At 44.5% G+C, this 21837-nt stretch overlaps 1 protein-coding gene across 5 annotated transcripts in view; it reads left to right on the top strand.

Moving 5' to 3' along the window:
• Window positions 1–21837, top strand: part of MCF2L2 (MCF.2 cell line derived transforming sequence-like 2) — a 508511-nt gene that overhangs the window by 366951 nt on the left and 119723 nt on the right. For all 5 annotated transcript variants that reach the window (XM_077290424.1, XM_077290423.1, XM_077290425.1 and 2 more), the window contains exons 21-24: window positions 8927–9052; window positions 11464–11685; window positions 11887–11979; window positions 13424–13502. In XM_077290424.1, the coding sequence (XP_077146539.1) occupies window positions 8927–9052; window positions 11464–11685; window positions 11887–11979; window positions 13424–13502 (520 nt within the window). The remainder of the gene's footprint in view (window positions 1–8926; window positions 9053–11463; window positions 11686–11886; window positions 11980–13423; window positions 13503–21837) is intronic.

Consider the following 21837-nt stretch of genomic DNA (forward strand, 5'->3'; position numbering starts at 1 on the left):
CAGCCCCCTAGCCCCTACTACGACCAGCACCAAATTTTGGGTCTTCGTTGGCTTCTATGAGGTTGGTGGTCAAGTTCAGGTCAAGTTCTAGTACCCAAACTGAACTTTGGATGTTTGGCCAAACACAATGAACTCAAATGTCCATGGTCAGCTCATCCCAAAAGACCTATCAATCACCTGGAGTAGTGTGGGAAGAAGTTAGCTGATGGTGCTGCCGGACTAGTCACATCTCTCCTTATAATCCACGGTCAGCTGTTCACACTATGTTTTCTCTGAAGTGACGAAGCGTTTCGGAGGAAGGCATACCTGGCTGCAATCATGCAGCCAGACTCTGCCCTTTATATACTGTATAGCAGAGGTGTCAAACTGCATTCCTCGAGGGCCGCCAACAGGTCATGTTTTCAGGATTTCCTTGTATTGCACAGGTGATAATTTAATCACCTGCACAGAATGATTCCAGCACCTTATGGAATGCTAAGGAAATCCTGAAAACATGACCTGTTGGCGGCCCTCGATGAATGCAGTTTGACACCTCTGCTGTATAGCTTCTCTTTACAAAACTAATATTTATGAGATGTCTGATTAGAAGCCTGCCAGAACTTGTTTCAGTTGTTGATGATGCTGACTGTATAATTGTACATTGTCTCCAAGTTACCAAAAGCATCACTAACACTAATATGTCATTATGAACGCACTAAGCAATGCAAAGGCAATCATTGCTGAGACATTTTAGTTTTCTATTGCAGACAAATTTTAAACTTTCCCTTTAATATTTACAGAGATAGAAAGGGCTTTTATTATTTGTGAAAGGGTCTTTTGCTGTGAATGCTAAATTGAATTTTACTGATGTTTCAAGTTTTTCTTAATTCCCCTGTCGCTGGCATCCTTACATACACTGAGTGGAGATACTATACATAGTGAGCTTTCACAGCCTGTGGATTCTGGTTGGGTACAAAAATGAAGCCCAATTAGGTTGTTATATTTTCTCTCTGTATATATTGTTTCTCGTTAATTTTATGTGTTTAGGTAAACATTTTGTTAGTTTGGGTTTCATACTGCTGGTGAGAAGAAAGCTGTTTCTCGAGTGCTGCCCTGCAAGTAGCAGGAATCCCTCCTCCGCCTGTGTACAGGAGGATTTGGGCAGTAGGACTGAGCTTCTGAATACAGTGTGTACAATATGTGAATACAGCACTAGACACGTTAGGTGGACGTACTGAGAAAGAAGCCAAAATACACCAAAGGCCATAATAAGAAGTTAACCTCTTATTCTAGGCGGTTTTGTTTTCTTTTGTTTTTTTTAGTGATTGTATTTGAAAACGTTTGTAAGGTAAAAGAGTGAATGAATATTTTTTCATGGTACAACTCCATTATCAAAAGTCAAAATGGTCATCCATGTCTCTTGATTATAATTTTCTAGAAATAACTTACTGTGACAATAGCATTATAAGTGTTTCAAAGATTTTGTATACAAATGTCATATATACAGTACGTTTAGCCATTTTTTATAAACAGAATAAAAGTGGTATAAAAGCTTTTGTGTAAGAACTTAAAAAGTACAATAAACATAAAACATATAGTGTGAAGGACATTTTGTTGGGCTAAATCTATCCCCGTGTGTGCTGCATATGTTTCCAATTAAGTTAAGTATTTGAGCGCTCAAGAACGACACTTTACATCAAGGTGACAGAATAACATTCCTTCAATACTGATGCTTTATTTTAGTAACATATGTTTTTATAGTTGCATATAGAAAGGGAAGGTTAGTTAAGGATCATATGGTCAAGCTTCTCTGTTATTCGTTATCTAAATATATGGGATATTGTGGTTAAGGCATATCAACAGGCTGATTAACGCATAACTGTCGCCTTTACTACAGTTAGGCCAAAATTCTAGACATCTGGTGTTCACTTCCTCTTTATCTCGGAAAGTCCCAAGGCGTTGTCTGGTCTGTGGTGGCCATTTTAAGCAATTGACTATAATGTATATATTAGCTGTTAATATATATGCAAGTGTGTTATATATTTCTATCACAATAGAAAATAGAGCAAGTTGGTAAACTAAACAGAACAAGGCACAATAGGAAAAGATATTGAAGTAAGTATGTCTGCTACTCAGATTTTATCGTTAGTATATGCGGAAATAAGACAGACTTAGATAAGGGTGGCTAGCTATCAATAACCATAGTCAGAAAACAGTCTAGTGCAAAATAGCAACCAGTCATTCCCAAATGAACCTTGTTGATCAGCCAAGGTGTCGAAGTGCTGAGGGGTTATTAATAATTAGAGGTTTCCAGCGAAATGCTGAGCACCACCAGGCTGGCCATGATACGTAAGAAACTTGGCACTCAGCGTGAAACAGAGTCTGTTGTGATTCGGTTCGTGGGCTCCCCCGGTGGTCTCTTGTGGTACTGGTGTCCTGCAAGCTTGCCTTCTCAGTTCACCTGTTCCTATCAGGATGTGGGAGTATCCTATTTAACCTTGCTCCTCAGTCATTCTAATGCTGGCCATCAATGTATCCAGAGTGATTCTGTTGCATGTTCCTGCTCCCAGTTTTCTGCTCAGCTAAGTTGGACACTTTAGTCCTTAAGTCTATTTTTGTATGTTTTGTCCAGTTTGCACTTATGTGAATCTCTGCAGCTGGAAGCTCTTGTTGGGCTGAAATTACTACTCCAGTGGCATGAGTTGTCACATGAGTTAAGGTAATTTCAGGATGGTGTTTTGAAGGGTTTTGCAGCTGACCGCGAAGTCCTCTGTTGTATCTTTCTGCTATTTAGTTAGCGGGCCTCTCTGTGCTAAATCTGCTTTCATACTACGTGTGTCTTTTCATCTGCTCTCACCGTTATTATATGTGGGGGGCTGCTATCTCCTGTGGGGACATTCTCTGGAGGCAAGCCAGGACTGTGTTTTCTTCTACCAGGGGTAGTTAGTTCTCCGGCTGGCGCGCGGCATCTAGAGACAACGCAGGAATGCCCCCTGGCTACTTCTAGTGTGGTGTGTAGGTTTAGCATCGCGGTCAGCTCTAGTTTCCATCACCCGAGAGCTTGTCCGTTTATTCTATGCTTCTGATGTTTCCTTGCCATTGGAAACCATAACAGTATGGCCAGCCCAAATGTTTAATCTATAGGCTGAAGCAGGAGAGAAAAGGAACTGTGTGAAACCTTTTTTTTTTTTTTTTTCCTTCCTCTGAAGTTGCACTCCAGCTCTAATTGCAGTCTCCTGTTTTCCTCTCCTCTTAACCCCTGAATGGCTCAGACTTTATCTGTTGAAATATGGATCCCCAGAGTCTGGCTACCAATTTGAATAATCTTGCCTCTAAAGTTCAGAATATACAAGATTTTTTGTTACATGCTCCTCGGTCTGAACCTAAAATTCCTATACCGGAGTTTTTTTCTGGAGATCGATCTTGTTTTCTAAATTTTAAATACAATTGTAAATTGTTTCTTTCGCTGAGATCTCATTCTGCTGGAGATCCTGCCCAGCAAGTAAAAATTGTTATTTCTTTACTGCGGGGTGACCCCCAAAATTGGGCATTTTCATTGGCACCAGGGGATCCTGCGTTGCTCAATGTGGATGCGTTTTTTTCTGGCTTTGGGGTTGCTTTATGAGGAACCAAATTTGGAGATTCAGGCTGAGAAAGCCCTAATAGCCCTCTCTCAGGGGCAAGATGAAGCCGAAATATATTGCCAAAAATTTCGAAAATGGTCTGTGCTTACTCAGTGGAATGAGTGCGCTCTGGCGGCAATTTTCAGAGAAGGTCTCTCTGATGCTGTAAAAGACGTCATGGTGGGGTTTCCTGCGCCTACTGGTCTGAATGAGTCCATGACAATGGCAATTCAGATTGATCGGCATTTACGGGAACGCAAACCTGTGCACCAGTTGGCGGTGTCTTCTGAAGAGGCACCACAGAGTATGCAATGTGATAGCTTTCTGTCCAGAAGCGAACGACAGATTTATAGGCGCAAAAATCATTTGTGCTTCTATTGTGGAAATTCTACTCATGTTATATCAGCATGCTCTAAACAAACAAAGAAAGTTGATAAATCCTCTGCTATTGGCACTTTGCAGTCCAAGTTTATTTTGTCTGTAACTCTAATTTGTTCGTTATCTTCTATTGTTGCGGATGCGTATGTGGATTCTGGCGCCGCTTTGAGTCTTATGGATTGGTCCTTTGCCAGGCGCTGTGGGTTTGATCTAGAGCCTCTGGAAGTTCCTATACCTTTAAAGGGTATTGATTCTACACCATTGGCTAGTAATAAACCACAATACTGGACACAAGTGACTATGCGTATGACTCCAGACCATCAAGAGGTGATTCGCTTCCTTGTACTGTATAATCTACATGATGTGTTGGTGCTGGGATTGCCATGGTTGCAAACTCATAACCCAGTCCTTGACTGGAAAACAATGTCTGTACTAAGCTGGGGATGTCAGGGAAATCATGGGGACACATCTTTGGTCTCCATTGCTTCATCTATTCCCTCTGAAATTCCTGAGTTTTTGTCTGATTATCGTGAGGTTTTTGAGGAATCTACTCTTAATTCTCTTCCTCCTCACAGAGATTGCGATTGCGCCATAGATTTGATCCCTGGCAGTAAATTTCCTAAGGGTCGTCTATTCAATCTGTCTGTACCTGAACATGCTGCCATGCGAGAGTATATTAGGGAGTCCTTGGAAAAGGGACATATTCGTCCTTCTTCGTCTCCTCTTGGAGCGGGGTTCTTTTTCGTAGCTAAAAGCGATGGTTCTTTGAGACCTTGTATTGATTATAGACTCTTGAATAAGATCACAGTCAAGTATCAGTATCCTTTGCCATTGCTGACAGATTTATTTGCTCGCATTGAGGGGGCGAAGTGGTTCTCTAAGATTGATCTTCGCGGTGCGTATAATTTGGTGCAAATTAAGCAGGGGGATGAGTGGAAAACCGCATTTAATACGCCCGAGGGCCATTTTGAGTATTTGGTGATGCCTTTTGGTCTGTCAAATGCCCCTTCGGTCTTTCAGTCTTTTATGCACAATATTTTCCGTGAATATCTGGATAAATTTATGATTGTGTATTTGGACGATATCTTGATTTTTTCGGATGACTGGGAATCTCATGTTCAACAAGTTAGGAGGGTTTTTCAGGTTTTGCGGACCAATTCTCTGTTTGTTAAAGGTTCAAAGTGTGTTTTTGGGGTTCAGAAGATTTCTTTTTTGGGGTACATTTTTTCCCCCTCTTCTATTGAGATGGATCCTGTGAAGGTTCGGGCTATTTGTGACTGGATGCAACCGACTTCTCTTAAGGGCCTTCAGAAATTTTTGGGCTTTGCTAACTTTTATCGTCGATTCATAACTGGTTTTTCTAGCGTTGTCAGGCCTTTGACTGATTTGACTAAAAAGGGTGCTGATGTTGCAGATTGGTCTCCTGCTGCTGTGGAGGCCTTTCGGGAGCTTAAGCGCCATTTTTCTTCTGCTCCGGTGTTGTGCCAGCCTGATGTTTCTCTTCCTTTTCAGGTGGAAGTTGATGCTTCCGAGATCGGAGCGGGGGCGGTTTTGTCGCAGAAAAGTTCAGATTGTTCAGTGATGAGACCTTGTGCGTTCTTTTCTCGAAAATTTTTGCCCGCCGAGCGAAATTATGACGTCGGTAATCGGGAGCTTTTGGCGATGAAGTGGGCATTCGAGGAGTGGCGTCATTGGCTTGAGGGTGCTAAACATCAGGTGGTGGTCTTGACTGATCACAAAAATTTGATTTATCTTGAGTCGGCCAGACGTCTGAATCCTAGACAGGCGCGCTGGTCGTTGTTTTTCTCCCGGTTTAATTTTGTGGTTTCGTATCTGCCAGGTACTAAGAATGTGAAGGCGGATGCCCTTTCTAGGAGTTTTGAACCTGATTCCCCTGGTGATTCTAAACCTACGGGTATACTTAAGGATGGGGTGATATTGTCTGCTGTCTTCCCAGACCTGCGACGTGCTTTACAAGAGTTTCAGGCGGATCGGCCTGATCGTTGTCCGCCTGGTAGATTGTTTGTGCCGGATGAGTGGACCAATAGAGTCATCTCGGAGGTTCATTCTTCTGCGTTGGCAGGTCATCCGGGAATTTTTGGTACCAGAGATTTGGTGGCTAGGTCCTTCTGGTGGCCTTCCCTGTCTCGGGACGTGCGTACTTTTGTGCAGTCTTGCGATGTTTGTGCTCGGGCCAAGCCTTGTTGTTCTCGGGCTAGTGGGTTGTTGTTGCCCTTGCCTGTTCCTAAGAGGCCTTGGACACACATCTCTATGGATTTTATTTCTGATCTCCCTGTTTCTCAGAAGATGTCCGTCATTTGGGTGGTGTGTGACCGCTTTTCTAAGATGGTTCATTTGGTGCCCTTGCCCAAGCTGCCTTCCTCATCTGAGTTGGTGCCCCTGTTTTTTCAGAATGTGGTTCGGCTGCATGGTATTCCGGAGAATATCGTTTCCGACAGGGGATCCCAGTTTGTGTCCAGATTTTGGCGGGCGTTTTGTGCCAGGATGGGCATTGATTTGTCTTTTTCGTCTGCATTTCATCCCCAGACAAATGGCCAGACGGAACGTACTAATCAGACCTTGGAGACTTATTTGAGGTGTTTCGTGTCTGCTGATCAGGATGACTGGGTCTCCTTTTTGCCGTTGGCTGAGTTTGCCCTTAATAATCGGGCCAGTTCTGCCACTTTGGTCTCCCCTTTCTTTTGCAATTCAGGGTTCCATCCTCGTTTTTCATCTGGTCAGGTGGAGTCTTCGGATTGTCCTGGAGTGGATACCATGGTGGATAGGTTGCATCGTATTTGGGGGCAGGTGGTGGACAATTTGGAGTTGTCCCAGGAGAAGACTCAACGTTTTGCTAATCGCCATCGTCGTGTTGGTCCTCGTCTTCGTGTTGGGGACTTGGTGTGGTTGTCCTCCCGTTTTGTCCCTATGAGGGTCTCTTCTCCTAAGTTTAAGCCTCGGTTCATCGGTCCTTATAAGATTTTGGAAATTCTTAACCCTGTGTCTTTTCGTTTGGACCTCCCAGCATCCTTTGCTATCCATAATGTCTTCCATCGGTCATTATTGCGGAGGTATGAGGTACCACTTGTGACTTCTGTTGAGCCTCCTGCTCCTGTGCTGGTTGAGGGTGAATTGGAGTACGTGGTGGAGAAAATCTTGGACTCCCGTGTTTCCAGACGGAGACTTCAATATCTGGTGAAATGGAAGGGCTACGGTCAAGAGGATAATTCTTGGGTTACAGCTTCTGATGTTCATGCTTCTGATTTGGTCCGTGCCTTTCATAAGGCTCATCCAGATCGCCCTGGTGGTTCTTGTGAGGGTTCGGTGCCCCCTCCTTAAGGGGGGGGTACTGTTGTGATTCGGTTCGTGGGCTCCCCCGGTGGTCTCTTGTGGTACTGGTGTCCTGCAAGCTTTGCCTTCTCAGTTCACCTGTTCCTATCAGGATGTGGGAGTATCCTATTTAACCTTGCTCCTCAGTCATTCTAATGCTGGCCATCAATGTATCCAGAGTGATTCTGTTGCATGTTCCTGCTCCCAGTTTTCTGCTCAGCTAAGTTGGACACTTTAGTCCTTAAGTCTATTTTTGTATGTTTTGTCCAGTTTGCACTTATGTGAATCTCTGCAGCTGGAAGCTCTTGTTGGGCTGAAATTACTACTCCAGTGGCATGAGTTGTCACATGAGTTAAGGTAATTTCAGGATGGTGTTTTGAAGGGTTTTGCAGCTGACCGCGAAGTCCTCTGTTGTATCTTTCTGCTATTTAGTTAGCGGGCCTCTCTGTGCTAAATCTGCTTTCATACTACGTGTGTCTTTTCATCTGCTCTCACCGTTATTATATGTGGGGGGCTGCTATCTCCTGTGGGGACATTCTCTGGAGGCAAGCCAGGACTGTGTTTTCTTCTACCAGGGGTAGTTAGTTCTCCGGCTGGCGCGCGGCATCTAGAGACAACGCAGGAATGCCCCCTGGCTACTTCTAGTGTGGTGTGTAGGTTTAGCATCGCGGTCAGCTCTAGTTTCCATCACCCGAGAGCTTGTCCGTTTATTCTATGCTTCTGATGTTTCCTTGCCATTGGAAACCATAACAAGAGTCGCCTATTTGAACCAGTGGTGGACACCACGTTCAGTGCTTCCTAGTTGACCCAGGGGATAAAATGCAATCTGATATCTTTTCAGTTGGACAATAGGCACACTGAGGAAGGTCTAATGTAGGCCGAAACGTTTGTGAACCTTTATTGTTGGATTGCATATTAAATAATTTATTTACTTTCATCTACTCTGAGTGCCAAGTTTTCTTACATATCATTGAAGGGGATTGGATCCTTCTTGTGCACAGTGTACAGTATTGTCATGGTCATCTGTAATCTACTGGCCATGGTATCAAGCTCCAGTGGTGTAACTAAGTTACCGGCGTATGTGGGACAAGTAGGGGAATCTGCCTACTGTACTGGGAGGCGCACTGGCTTTAAACTTTTTTCTTTTCAATCAGTACTGCATTGTAAACAGGATTGTACGAATACAACAATGATTTGATCATTGCATAAATTGTAATCTATTCCTAATAATCAGGTTCCTCGCATCATGTTCTCATACACTTTATGCAGTTAATAGCCTCTGTGTCTGTACTGCTACATACTTAGGCAGTTAACTGGTTCATGCAGCTTTACATGAACACCCGAGCCTTACACTATGGCTGGTCCAAATAACTAAAGCAATTGTTACCATCCACCTCTCGTGTCTCCCCTTTTCCTCATAGTTTGTAAGCTTGCGAGCAGGGCCCTCACTCCTCCTGGTATCTATTTTGAACTGTGATTTCTGTTATGCTGTAATGTCTATTGTCTGCACAAGTCCCCTCTGTAATTTGTAAAGCGCTGCGGAATATGTTGGCGCTATATAAATAAAAATTATTATTATTATTATTATTATTCCTAATGGCCCTTTTTCATCATAGGAAATGCTAAAGTGTAGCAAGAATTCTGAAGGAACAGCTGAGTTAGAAGAAGCACTTGCGACTGTGTTGGATATCATAAAATCTGTGAATGACTCAATGCACCAAATAGCCATTACAGGTTACGAGGTAAGTATTGAAAAAGGCACAGGTGTAGCACGTGACTTCATTGTGTTCCATGACTTTAGCCTCTTTGTGTAGTTACGGGTAAATAAAAGTAAATGCTAAGAAAGCAGATATCTACAGATCTCCAACTACATAGCAACATTTACAGAATGAAGTGTGGACAACAATAAAACAAATCTGAGCAAATAGACCTTTACAGTAATGTTTGTGTAATACTTGCTGAATGGTCACAGCCAAGCGTCAGACCAGTTCAACCAGGTAATTCATTGTTCCACATTTCCTGGCAGTATTTTCTAAAACCAGGCAATTTAACCAATTATTATTATTACTAACAAAAACATGTTTGTAGTAACTCCTGACCTCATTTAGTTCTAAGCAAATCACAAAATCAAACAGGTAACATGTATTTTTAAGTGTCTATATGTTAAGTTTTTGACCACAGAAAAATCACAGTTTTTGCATATATGTGCTAGTTTTTAATTTTTTTATAGTATTGCCACCTTAAAAATTCTCAGTTTTTGCTAATACGTGTGTAAATTATTTTTAAGAACTACTTTTTTGAAAACATTCATGCACACCTTCTAAAAGTGGATTCTAGTAGCTGCAGGTGATCTGAGAAGGGTCCCATGCAATATTACGTACATGTAGAACATCAGAGAGAAGAAGTTAGAACACTGCGCTAACTATAATGGGTAATGGAATAAAATAAAATAAATAGAACATGTTCCAACAAAAGATCGCACTAAAGGTACCGTCACATTAAGCGACGCTGCAGCGATATCGACAACGATGCCGATCGCTGCAGTGTCGCTGTGTGGTCGCTGGAGAGCTGTCACACAGACCGCTCTCCAGCGACCAACGATGCCGAAGTCCCCGGGTAACCAGGGTAAACATCGGGTTACTAAGTTCAGGGCCGCGCTTAGTAACCCGATGTTTACCCTGGTTACCATTGTAAATGTAAAAAAAAAACAGTACATACTCACCTTCTGATGTCCGTCAGGTCCCTGGCCGTCTGCTTCCCGCACTGACTGTGAGACGCCCCCTCGTCGTCATCGGGACCACTCCCACCCAAAAGGCACATTAGTCACCGGCCACCCACCATATACACCCGGTGTACAAGACGATACCCGGCGTATAAGACGACCCCCGACTTTTAAGAAGATTTTCAGGGGTTAAAAAAGTCGTCTTATACGCCGGAAAATACGGTAATATGGCACAAATCAGCAGCTGTGGTATGAGTTGTGATTGGCACACTGGGAGCTATCTCCTGAAGTGTTCTCTTTTCTTTTTTGTCATGTTTCCATATTTGCCCATGGTGAACCCCTTATAGTATCATATGGTGGTGCCCCCCACGCCTTTCCTCATTAAACCTGTTGACATGTAATCCTTCATATTTATGAGCTCTGTACAACCCCGCCTCCATTACTGATTGGTAGCTTTCTGCCTATGCACAGTGTACACAAACATAAAAAAAAATGTTCAGGGTTATACAGGAGTCAGAAGTGGTAGATCTACAGCAGATAAAACAGCAGTAAGCAGCCCAATAAGTGACACATTGCTGGAATCAGGGGTACTATCCCTACATCATACTTCTGTCAGATGGGGTAGCCAAACCCTGGTGACAGATTCTCTTTAAGGCCGGGATCACACATACGCGAGATACGTACGAGTCTCACAGGTGAAAACCCAGCTCTGGCGCCAGCAGTCCGGAGCGGAGCGTGTAGCTCCATGTATTGCTGTGCGGCTGCACGCTCCGGAGTGCCGGCACCAGAGCTGGGTTTTCACCTGCGAGACTCGGACGTATCTCGCGTATGTGTGATTCTGGCCTTAAAGGGATTTACAACAATTTGAGAAAAAAGAGCAATAAATGCACTAAAACCCCAGTACTTACCTATTTAATCACTTGCTGATCCAGCGCAGAAATTCAGCTAGTCTTTGTTTAGATGCTGTATCAAATGTGTGGCCTCAGTGGACAGGTTCTATCTTACTGGGATTCAATTTTAAAGAAGCACTGCCATCAAAGTTATTAAATTATCTGTAAATTCCCTGCAACTCCAGTGGCCCCACCAATCCTGCAGTGATGACAGCAGGATCATCATTTACGTGCCTACTGCGGCCGGTCATTGGCCTCAGCAGTTATGCTCCCAGGTATGGCACCTTATCACACAGATCACTTGATCGGCTGCAGCAGTCATATCAATGATGGCTAAAACATCATTCATTTGGATGGAGGATCACTGAAGCTCTCACACTGGAACAGTGGATGATTGAACAAATGATTGATAATATTTTTATTAATTATTTTATACCACTAGCTGCTTTCAGGCAACTTTTTAAAATTGCCGACAACCCTTTATTCTGCCACTGACTGCTGCATTTATGCCCTTTGCTTTTAGTGTGTCTTCTACTTGCAGGGTGATCTCGGTGAGCTCGGGAAGCTGCTTATGCAGGGCTCTTTTAATGTGTGGACTGATCACAAGAAAGGCCATAACAAAGTAAAAGATCTGGCCAGATTTAAGCCAATGCAAAGGCACCTTTTTCTGTATGCCAAGACACTTCTCTTCTGCAAGAAAAGAGAGGAGAGCACAGAGGGGCATGAGAAATCTCCTTCCTACAGCTTTAAACATGCATTAAAGGTAATGTTCCCCTCATCAGTACAGTCAGGATTATATGGTTGTATGTGAGTTTACCACCGGCTATGACAAAGTGCTGGAGAATTTAGCTGTGGAAGGCTTTTGGAAGGATCTGCATATGCAGACTTTGGTGTCATGACGTTGTGAAATTGTGTTTAATCTATTCATGTTTATTTTTCTTCTACATTATATTTCATAAATCAGATGAGTTCTGTTGGTATAACTGAAAATGTGAAAGGGGATAACAAGAAGTTTGAAGTTTGGTTTAATGGCAGAGAAGAAGTGTACATAATACAGGTAATGACTATCTCTAGCTATCAATGCCATCAATATTCTAGTAACACACATTTTATTAGTTATGCCGCACATCATTTGACTTTCTCTTCTCAGAATTCCTTTAACATTTCCCTCTTAGGTTTCCTTTTGTATTTCTTTTTATGCTGTGTGTAAAGCACAGTGTACATCATAGATTTTTATGTTTTACATACTGTGTACATAATTGATTTCTATGTTTTTACAATAAGTCCTACGAACAATATATCTTTTCTGAGTTGAACTGTAAAATGAGTATGGGATGGAATGCAGACACTTATTGTAACTTAGTCTTAGTGATCTTTGTGTTCTTGAACTTAGCATTAAGTATATATATACTTTTTTTCCCCCCTTTTTCTATACTTTAACGCACCCATTTACCATACTAATACCAAAAGTAGGTTCATTAGGATTCAGGCTGGCAAGTGTGCATCTTCATACAGTTTATTTAGTGCTCTTTTCTATACAGACTACAATTTCCCATATAGAGGTTTATCACAAAAGGTATACTGTATGGCAGTGATCCCCAACCTTTCTTACCATGAGAGCCACATTCAGCTCTAAGAGTCACGAGCCACATTTAGAGCCACCACCCTTCTCGGTAGTGAGCCCCCCATTGTCAGCACGACATCCAAAGCTTTCCACAGAAATCACACCACATCTTGTGCCCTCTCCCTTATTGGTAATATACTTACATCCAGATGATCTCACTTACCCCCTTTTCAGTATTCTCATATCATGCCCACCCACCTACTATTACTGCATCAGGTGCCAATCACCTCTCTAACCAGCAGTATCCTCCGATCACCAGTTTACCATGTATATCCTCCCATGCCACCACCCACTATGTGCTCATTCAGATCTGCTTTACTGTGCGCCAAAGTCACCATCTAGAGATCTGTCCTTCATAGCTGTTTGCTAATATGGTGCTAATGCACCAAACATGTAGACAGCCGCAAGCCACATATTCTGGGCCCACAAACCACAAGTGGGGGACCCCTGCTGTATGGTCATGTACAATGGTCCCCCATGGTGGATGGATGTCTAGGCTTATTCCTGTTGAGTATATGCATCTAACACTGACAGTGGCTACAAATGCAGTATGCACTTAGTCTACAGTAAGCTCTGAGCAAAAAAATTAACAAGAAAGCATTACTTATAGGTACCAACTTATATATATAGTTTTTGGACAGTCGTTTTTAGTTTGTGAAAATGACTACTCGCATGTTCCTCATTGTGTTACAAAAATTTTAAGCATGAAATCTGTGTTCACTTCTCTGTGCAGTTCTACGGAGGGAGTAAACCATGTCCTATCAACTTAGTATATTTATATTTACATACATTAATATTTTCTATGGCTCTTCATTCTGTTTCTTTGAAAATGAGATAACCCAAAAACTTAAATCTGGATCTTTTTGTTTTTGTGTAGGCATCAACTGTTGAATTGAAAAACCTTTGGGTTTCTCAGATTCGAAAAGTTTTGACTGGTCAACTTGAAGCATGCAGAGGTAGTCTTAATTTTATAAAACAAAAGTGGGGGGGGGGGCATTTACCTTATAACCTAAAGGGACATTCCCACAATTGAAAATTCATTCTTTATCTATAAGACTGCATGACAATGCCAACTAGAGTAACTGTTTCTGGCAGTCCCATGGACAATGAGTGGATCAGCGTTTGAACATTGGCATCTGTGCACCAATCAGAAGGGGCTTACAAAGAACTTCTCTCAGGATCCAGAGCACTGTTCTCAGGAGTGTTGGGGGAGTCAACCCCTTCAATCAATAAGTTATCCAATTTCCCACTTTCAGTTGGGGCAATACCCCTTTAAGTACACTGTAAATTTTGATAATTGTACTATTATTCATAAGATAATGCATTACCTAATGAAAACAATAAGAATGTATAAAAAGCTTGAGGAGTGTCTGGAATACTTAAAAAGAAGGCTGCTGGGAATAGGGAGTACTTTAATAATGACAGTACATGCGTTGTCTGTTGTAGAACTTTTGTAGATTAAATGTGAGATCTGATTGCACCAGTGGCCTAAACTGGAAGTAGCATTTGTGTTACGTATTGTCCTGTTTGGCTTGGTGCTCATGGTTTTGACACAAATGCTTGGCATTTACAGTATGCTGATGTAAATTTTGTGGTTACAGGGCAACTCACAATAACTTAACTTGTACATAGTTATACAGGTGCTTTTCACAAAATTAGAATATTATCAAAAAGTTAATTTATTTCAGTTCTCCAATGCAAAAAGTGAAACTCATATATTATATAGAGTCATTACAAACAGAGTGATCGATTTCAAGTGTTTATTTCTGTTTATGTTGGTGATTATGGCTTACAGCCAATCAAAACCCAAAGGTCATTATCTCAGTAAATTAGAATACTTTATAACACCAGCTTGAAAAATTATTTTAAAATCCGAAATGGCCTACTGAACTGTATATTCAGTAAATGCACTCAATACTCAATCGGGGCTCCTTTTGCATCAATAACTGCATCCATGCGATGTGGCATGGAGGCGATCAGTCTGTCGCACTGCTGAGGTGGAAGCCCAGGTTGCTTTGATAGCAGCCTTCAACTCGTCTGCATTGTTGGGTCTGGTGTCTCTCATCTTCCTCTTGACATTACCCCATAGATTCTCTAAGGGGTTAAAGTCAGGCGAGTTTGCTAGCCAATCAAGCACAATGATACTGTTGTTTTTACACCAGGTATTGGTACTGTGAGGATCTGAGGTTGTGGGTTATAAAAATCACCTAGGCAGGTTAACAATGTAACTATTTTTATTCCATACATCCATGGTTGTACAACAAATACATGTAGATGGCCAACATACAGTCCACAAGTTCCCAATCTGAGATCGGTACTTCCACTGTCCCTGTACCAGGCGAAATAGCCACTGTCTCCCAACTTTTGGTTGGCCCACAGCTTTTGGTATCTCCAGTCAGTATAGTGTGTCGTCACAGCCTTTGTTCCTCCAGACGATGGATATTACGACCATAGCTCATGGATACACCACCCAACAATCAATCTCTAAAAACTCCTTAGTTCTTCCATCCATCCCAGCTTGTATCCTCTCTTCGAAGTCCCTCCAACAACTGCCTGATTCAACCCTGCTTACAGAACAAAGCATATTCCATCACCCGGGACTGTATGTGAAACCCTCTGTGGTGACAGCTCCCCTGGGTCTACTATCTCCATCCACACAATGGGCCTAGGCTGATAGTTCAATGGCGTGAGACCTTGAGATACAAAGGGATTTGATAAGATGATTGCTTTACAAGTACCTTTAGCAATCTACTGTTTACATAAGATCCAGCCTGCTCATCTTCCTCTGCTTATTGTCACTGGATGTAAACATTGATTCCTAAGGGTACCGTCACACATTGAAATTTCCATCGCTACGACGTTACGATTCGTGACGTTCTAGCGATATCGTTACGATATCGCAGTGTCTGACACGCAGCAGCGATCAGGGATCCTGCTGAGAATCGTACGTCGTAGCAGATCGTATGGAACTTTCTTTCGTCGCTTGATCACCCGCTGACATCGCTGGATCGTTGTGTGTGACAGCGATCCAGCGATGTCTTCGCTTGTAACCAGGGTAAACATCGGGTAACTAAGCGGTGCTGCGATCTGCTCTCACTGTACGGCTGCACTCAGAGCAGGAAGCAGACGGCAAGGGACCTGAAGGACACCGACGGGTGAGTATGTACTGTTTGTTTTTTTACGTTTACGCTGGTAACCAGGGTAAACATCGGGTTACTAAGCGCGGCCCTGCGCTTAGTTACCCGATGTTTACCCTGGTTACCCGGGGACTTCGGCATCGCTCCAGCGCCGTGATTGCAACGTGTGACCGCAGTCTACGACGCTGGAGCGATATTCATACGATCGCTGCGACGTCACGGATCGTGCCGTCGCAGCGATGAAAATTTCAATGTGTGACGGTACCTTAAGGGTACTGTCACACAGTACCATTTTAATCGCTACGACGGCACGATTCGTGACGTCGCAGCGTCGTATGATTATCGCTCCAGCGTCGTAGACTGCGGTCACACGTTGCAATCACGGCGCTGGAGCAATGCCGAAGTCCCCGGGTAAACAGGGTAAACATCGGGTTACTAAGCGCAGGGCCGCGCTTAGTAACCCGATGTTTACCCTGGTTACCAGCGTAAACGTAAAAAAAACAAACCGTACATACTCACATTCCGGTGTCTGTCCCCCGGCGTCTCAGCTTCTCTCCACTGTGTAAGCAGCAGAGCCGGAAAGCACAGCGGTGACGTCACCGCGTCACCGCTGTGCTCGCTTTCCGGCTGGCCAGCGCTCACAGTGCAGAGAAGCTGAGACGCCGGAGGACAGACACCGGAATGTGAGTATGTACTGTTTGGTTTTTTTTACTTTTACGCTGGTAACCACGGTAAACATCGGGTTACTAAGCGCGGCCCTGCGCTTAGTTACCCGATGTTTACCCTGGTTACAAGCGAACACATCGCTGGATCGCTGTCACACACAACGATCCAGCGATGTCAGCGGGTGATCAAGCGACGAAAGAAAGTTCCAAACGATCTGCTACGACGTACGATTCTCAGCAGGATCCCTGATCGCTGCTGCGTGTCAGACACAGCGATATCGTATGGATATCGCTGGAACGTCACGGATCGTACCGTCGTAGCGATCAAAGTGTGACTGTGTGACAGTACCCTTAGGTACCCTTACGCTCCAACAGCACGATCCGTGACGTTGCAGCGTCGCTTGATTATCGCTCCAGCGTCGTAGACTGCGGTCACACTTTGCAATGCACGGTGCTGGAGCGATAATTTCATGACGTAGTTGCGATGTAGAATTCATACGGGACATTGGGAATATCGTGCACACCTTTGTTACACGCTGCGACGAAATAAAGTTTCAAACGATCTGCTACGACGTACGATTCTCAGCGGGGTCCCTGATCGCAGTAGCGTGTCAGACACAGCGATATCGTAACTATATCGCTGGAACGTCACGGATCGTGCCGTTGTAGCGACCAAAGTGCCACTGTGTGACAGTACCCTAAGGACTGTAGACTCCACTCTATGTCCATTTAGTAAGCTGCCATATCCTCACAGGTACTTTTGGCAGTGTGGACAGGTGCCAAGTCCTGATGGTGATTTTAATTTCCATCTCCAAAAAGCTTGTCAGCAGAGAGAAGCATGAAGTTGTCTAAAATTTCCTGGTAGACAGCTGTGCTGACTTTGGTCTTGATTAAACACAGTGGACCTACACCAGCAGATGACATAGCTCCCCAAACCATCACTAATTGTGGAAAATTCACACTAGACCTGTCACGGGGATACAAGGAGGGCGAGAGCTAATAACCCGGGCCCCTGCAATTTCCCTCAGACTAGGGAAACCCTGTCTGACCCTCTACCTGAAGTTTACACTGAAGGTGTGCATGTTCAGGCCTCCACCCTCACCCTGACTCCTGATTCAGCCCTAGACTGAACACCACTGCCCACCACCCAGTGAATGCAATAGACCAATACCCACAGTTATAACAAACAAGGATAAAGGAAAATATACACCACGCCGCAGTCAATCAGGAATACACTATAAAGGTGCAGGGCAAAATAAATACAAATATAGGAAGGAGTAAATAAGACAAAGGAAAATACACCACCAGCAACGATTCTCCAACAACCAGCTCTCCACTCCGGACCGAGATAACTACAGATAAGACAGAAGCTATAATCGGCGACGCCCAAAGATCAGGAGAACCATTTAAAGGAAATGGGCATGGCCCAGCTTCCAATCCGAGGATCAGATAAATTAACCCCGGAGCAGCCAGACGAAAACTAGCCGACGTCAATGAGCAAACAGTGGTCAAACGCGGAATTACCGCTGTCTGTCAGACGACCTGGTCTGAACAGTGCCCGACATGACAGTACCCCGCCTTCTACGAGGGACCCCAGGGCCCTCACGGCTTATAGGACCCGGCTTGTCCGGATGGTGACGATGAAAACACCTGACCAGCCGATCCGCATGAATGTCTGAGGCTGGTACCCAAGACCTCTCCTCAGGCCCATAACCACGCCAGTGTACCAAATATTGTAAAGTGCGGCGCACCACACGAGAGTCAACCACCCTGGAGACTTCAAATTCTAGGTTACCATCCACCAAGACTGGAGGTGGCATAGGCGCCGCGTCCACAGAACCCACCACCTTCTTAAGAAGAGACCTGTGGAACACGTTGTGTATTTTATACACCGTAGGGAGCTCCAGTCGGTACGCTACTGGGTTAATGACGGCGGTGACCCTAAATGGACCAATAAACCGTGGACCCAATTTAAGGGATGGTATCTTGAGTCTTATGTTTTTTGTGGATAACCACACCCAGTCATCCATACTCAGGTCCGGACCTGGCACACGCCTACTGTCAGCCACACGTTTGTACCTAGCACCCACACTCAGCAGGCGCTGTTTCACTCTCCTCCAGACTGATGACAATTGTGTTCCTAACTGGTCTTCCTCCGGAACGCCGGAAGAGCCTCTCTGACTAAACGTACAAAACGGAGGATGTAGCCCGTAAACACAAAAAAACGGAGACTCCCCAGACGACTCCTGGCAGTGATTATTGATGGCAAACTCAGCCAAAGGAAGAAAGGTAGACCACTCCTCCTGGTTATCAGAGACAAAGCAGCGCAAGTACTGCTCCAAATTTTGGTTCATACGCTCGGTCTGACCATTTGACTGGGGATGAAACGCTGACGAATGAGACAACTTGATCCCCAGCCGTGAGCAAAATGCTTTCCAAAATTTTGATACAAACTGAGTACCCCTATCTGACACGATGTCAGACGGAACTCCATGAAGCCTGGCCACCTCCTGCACAAACACCTGAGCAAGAGTCTTAGCGTTAGGTAAAGAAGGCAAAGACACAAAGTGCGACATTTTTGAAAAGCGATCCACAATCACCAAAATGACCGTGTTCCCAGCTGAGGGAGGCAAATCAGTGATGAAATCCATGGAGATTTCCATCCATGGCTTACTAGGTACCTCCAGAGGAAGTAGTGTGCCAACAGGACGGGAGCGGGGCGTCTTCGCCCTAGCGCACGTGGTGCAAGCTGACACATGAGACCACATCCTGTCGGATTTTGGGCCACCAAAACTGACGTGACACCAACTCCAAAGTACCTCTAACCCCTGGGTGGCCAGCCAGGACAGTATCATGATGCTCCGCCAACACCTTTAGGCGGAGATGAAGCGGTACAAAAGATTTGTTGATGGGAAGCTCAGATGGTACCTCCTCCTGAGCCTCGGCAATCTCAGCCTCAACCTCCGTAGTGAGGGCTGAAACCACAACACCCTTTTGGAGAATGGGTACTGGGTCTTCCCGAGGTTCTCCCCCCGGAAAACACCTGGACAGAGCATCCGCCTTAGTGTTTTTAGACCCTGGTCTGTAAGTGACAACAAAGTTGAACCGCGTGAAAAACAATGCCCAGCGAGCCTGCCTGGGAGACAGACGCTTGGCAGACTCCAAATACAGCAGATTCTTATGGTCGGTAATAACAGTGACCTGATGTACCGACCCCTCCAAGAAGTGTCGCCATTCCTCAAAGGCCAACTTAATAGCCAACAACTCCCTGTTGCCGATATCATAGTTACATTCAGCGGACGACAGTTTTTTTGAGAAATAGGCGCACAGACGCAAATCACTTAAAGATGAGCCTTGAGATAGTACCGCCCCTACACCAACCTCAGACGCATCGACTTCCACGACAAAGGGTTTAGATACGTCTGGCTGCACAAGAATGGGGGCTGAAACAAAACTGTTCTTGAGAAATTCAAATGCGCGAACAGCAGCCTCAGGCCAAACAGAGAAATTGGTACCCTTTTAGTCATGTCAGTTAGCGGTTTAGCAATGATAGAATAATCCTTGATAAATTTCCTATAGTAGTTAGAAAACCCAAGGAACCGCTGAAGTGCTTTCAGGTTATCAGGACGTTCCCAATGCAGCACCGCTTGCACCTTAGCGGCGTCCATTTTAAAACCAGAAGCAGACACAATATAACCCAAGAACGGCAACTCTTGAGCAAAAAATACACATTTCTCAAGTTTAGCATACAGCTTATTCTCTCTGAGAAGCTGTAACACCTGCCTAACATGATCTAAATGAGCATCACGGTCGCAAGAATATATGAGGATGTCATCTAGGTACATGATAACGAATTTCCCCAAAACATGCGAGAACACATCATTGATGGAATGTTGGAACACTGCAGGTGCGTTAGTTAACCCAAAAGGCATCACCAAATTTTCAAAATGACCCTCAGGGGTATTAAAAGCCGTCTTCCACTCATCACCTTGACGGACTCTTATGAGGTTGTACGCCCCCCTGAGGTCAAGCTTGGTAAACCACTTAGCACCTGCCACCTGGTTGAACAAGTCAGGTATCAGTGGCATAGGGTATGGATCACGAACCGTAATCTGGTTCAACTCCCTGAAATCCAAACACGGGCGTAATCCGCCATCTTTCTTCTTCACGAAGAAGAACCCTGCTGCCACCGGCGAGGATGACGGCCTGATGTGCCCTTTGCTCAAACTTTCAGAAATGTAATCCTTGAGCGCTTGTCTCTCCGGACCGGAGATGTTGAACATCCTTGCTTTAGGCAACTTGGCCCCTGGTTTCAACCTGATTGAACAGTCATAGGAGCGGTGTGGCGGCAACTCTGAACAACCCTTCTCAGAGCACACATCCGCATAATCCTGAAGTGACTCAGGAACGCTTGAAGTAACAGCGGACAGACATGTGGCCAGGCAATTCTCCTGACAGAAATCACTCCACTGGATTATGTCCTGAGTTTTCCAGTCAATCACCGGGTTGTGTGTAGACAACCATGGAAAACCCAGAACCAATTGTGCCGGAAGACTCTTGAGCACCTTACATGTGACCTGCTCGAAATGAAGAACCCCAATGTTGAGTTTAACCTCAGCCACGAACTCAGTAATCTCCCCCTGTGGAAGAGGAGCAGAATTGATGGTGACCACACGGATAGGATGAGGCAGTTTTTCAATCTTAAAACCAGCAGTGCGCGCAAACTCCTCATCAATGAGATTTGTGGCGGAACCACTATCTACAAAAATAGTGATTGGTATCTCTCTGCCAGCGACAACAACTTTGGCAGGGAGCATGCACTGAGAAATCATCATGGAGGATATACATAAGCTCAGATTGGACTCCTCCACACCCTCTGAGCTCAGAAGTTTTCCGCCGTTGCGTTTTTCTTTAACAGCAGAGGACAGATATCAATAAAATGACCAATTTTACCGCAGAAAAAACAGGCTCCCTGCTTCCTGAGTACAGTGGTACGATTCTTAACATGTGACACCCCTGCGATTTGCATAGATTCCGTGGGCTCACTTGCAGCAACCTCACATGAACCTAAACCTTCACCCACAGGCGGCGTCTCATGATTCCCCTGACGCAAACGGCGATCAATGCGGACAATAAGACTCATAGCGGAATCTAGTGAAGCAGGAGTCTCGTACATCAGGAGGGCTTTTTTAACCCTATTAGAAACTCCATGAATAAAGTGACTCCGCAATGCTGGCTCATTCCACTGAGTGTCAACCGCCCAGCGGCGAAATTCAGAACAGTAATCCTCTGCAACACGCTCCCCCTGGCAAATAATGCGTAACTTAGATTCTGCTAGAGCCATTCTGTCTGGATCGTCATAAATGTGTCCTAGAGCAGAAAAGAAACTCTCCACTGAGTTAAATGCAGCAGAATCAGACGGCAACGAAAATGCCCATGCTTGGGGATCCCCGCTTAATAATGACAACACCAGGCCCACATGTTGAGCC

This window comes from Ranitomeya variabilis, chromosome 2 (assembly GCF_051348905.1).
Source record: "Ranitomeya variabilis isolate aRanVar5 chromosome 2, aRanVar5.hap1, whole genome shotgun sequence".
Lineage (NCBI taxonomy): Eukaryota > Metazoa > Chordata > Amphibia > Anura > Dendrobatidae > Ranitomeya > Ranitomeya variabilis.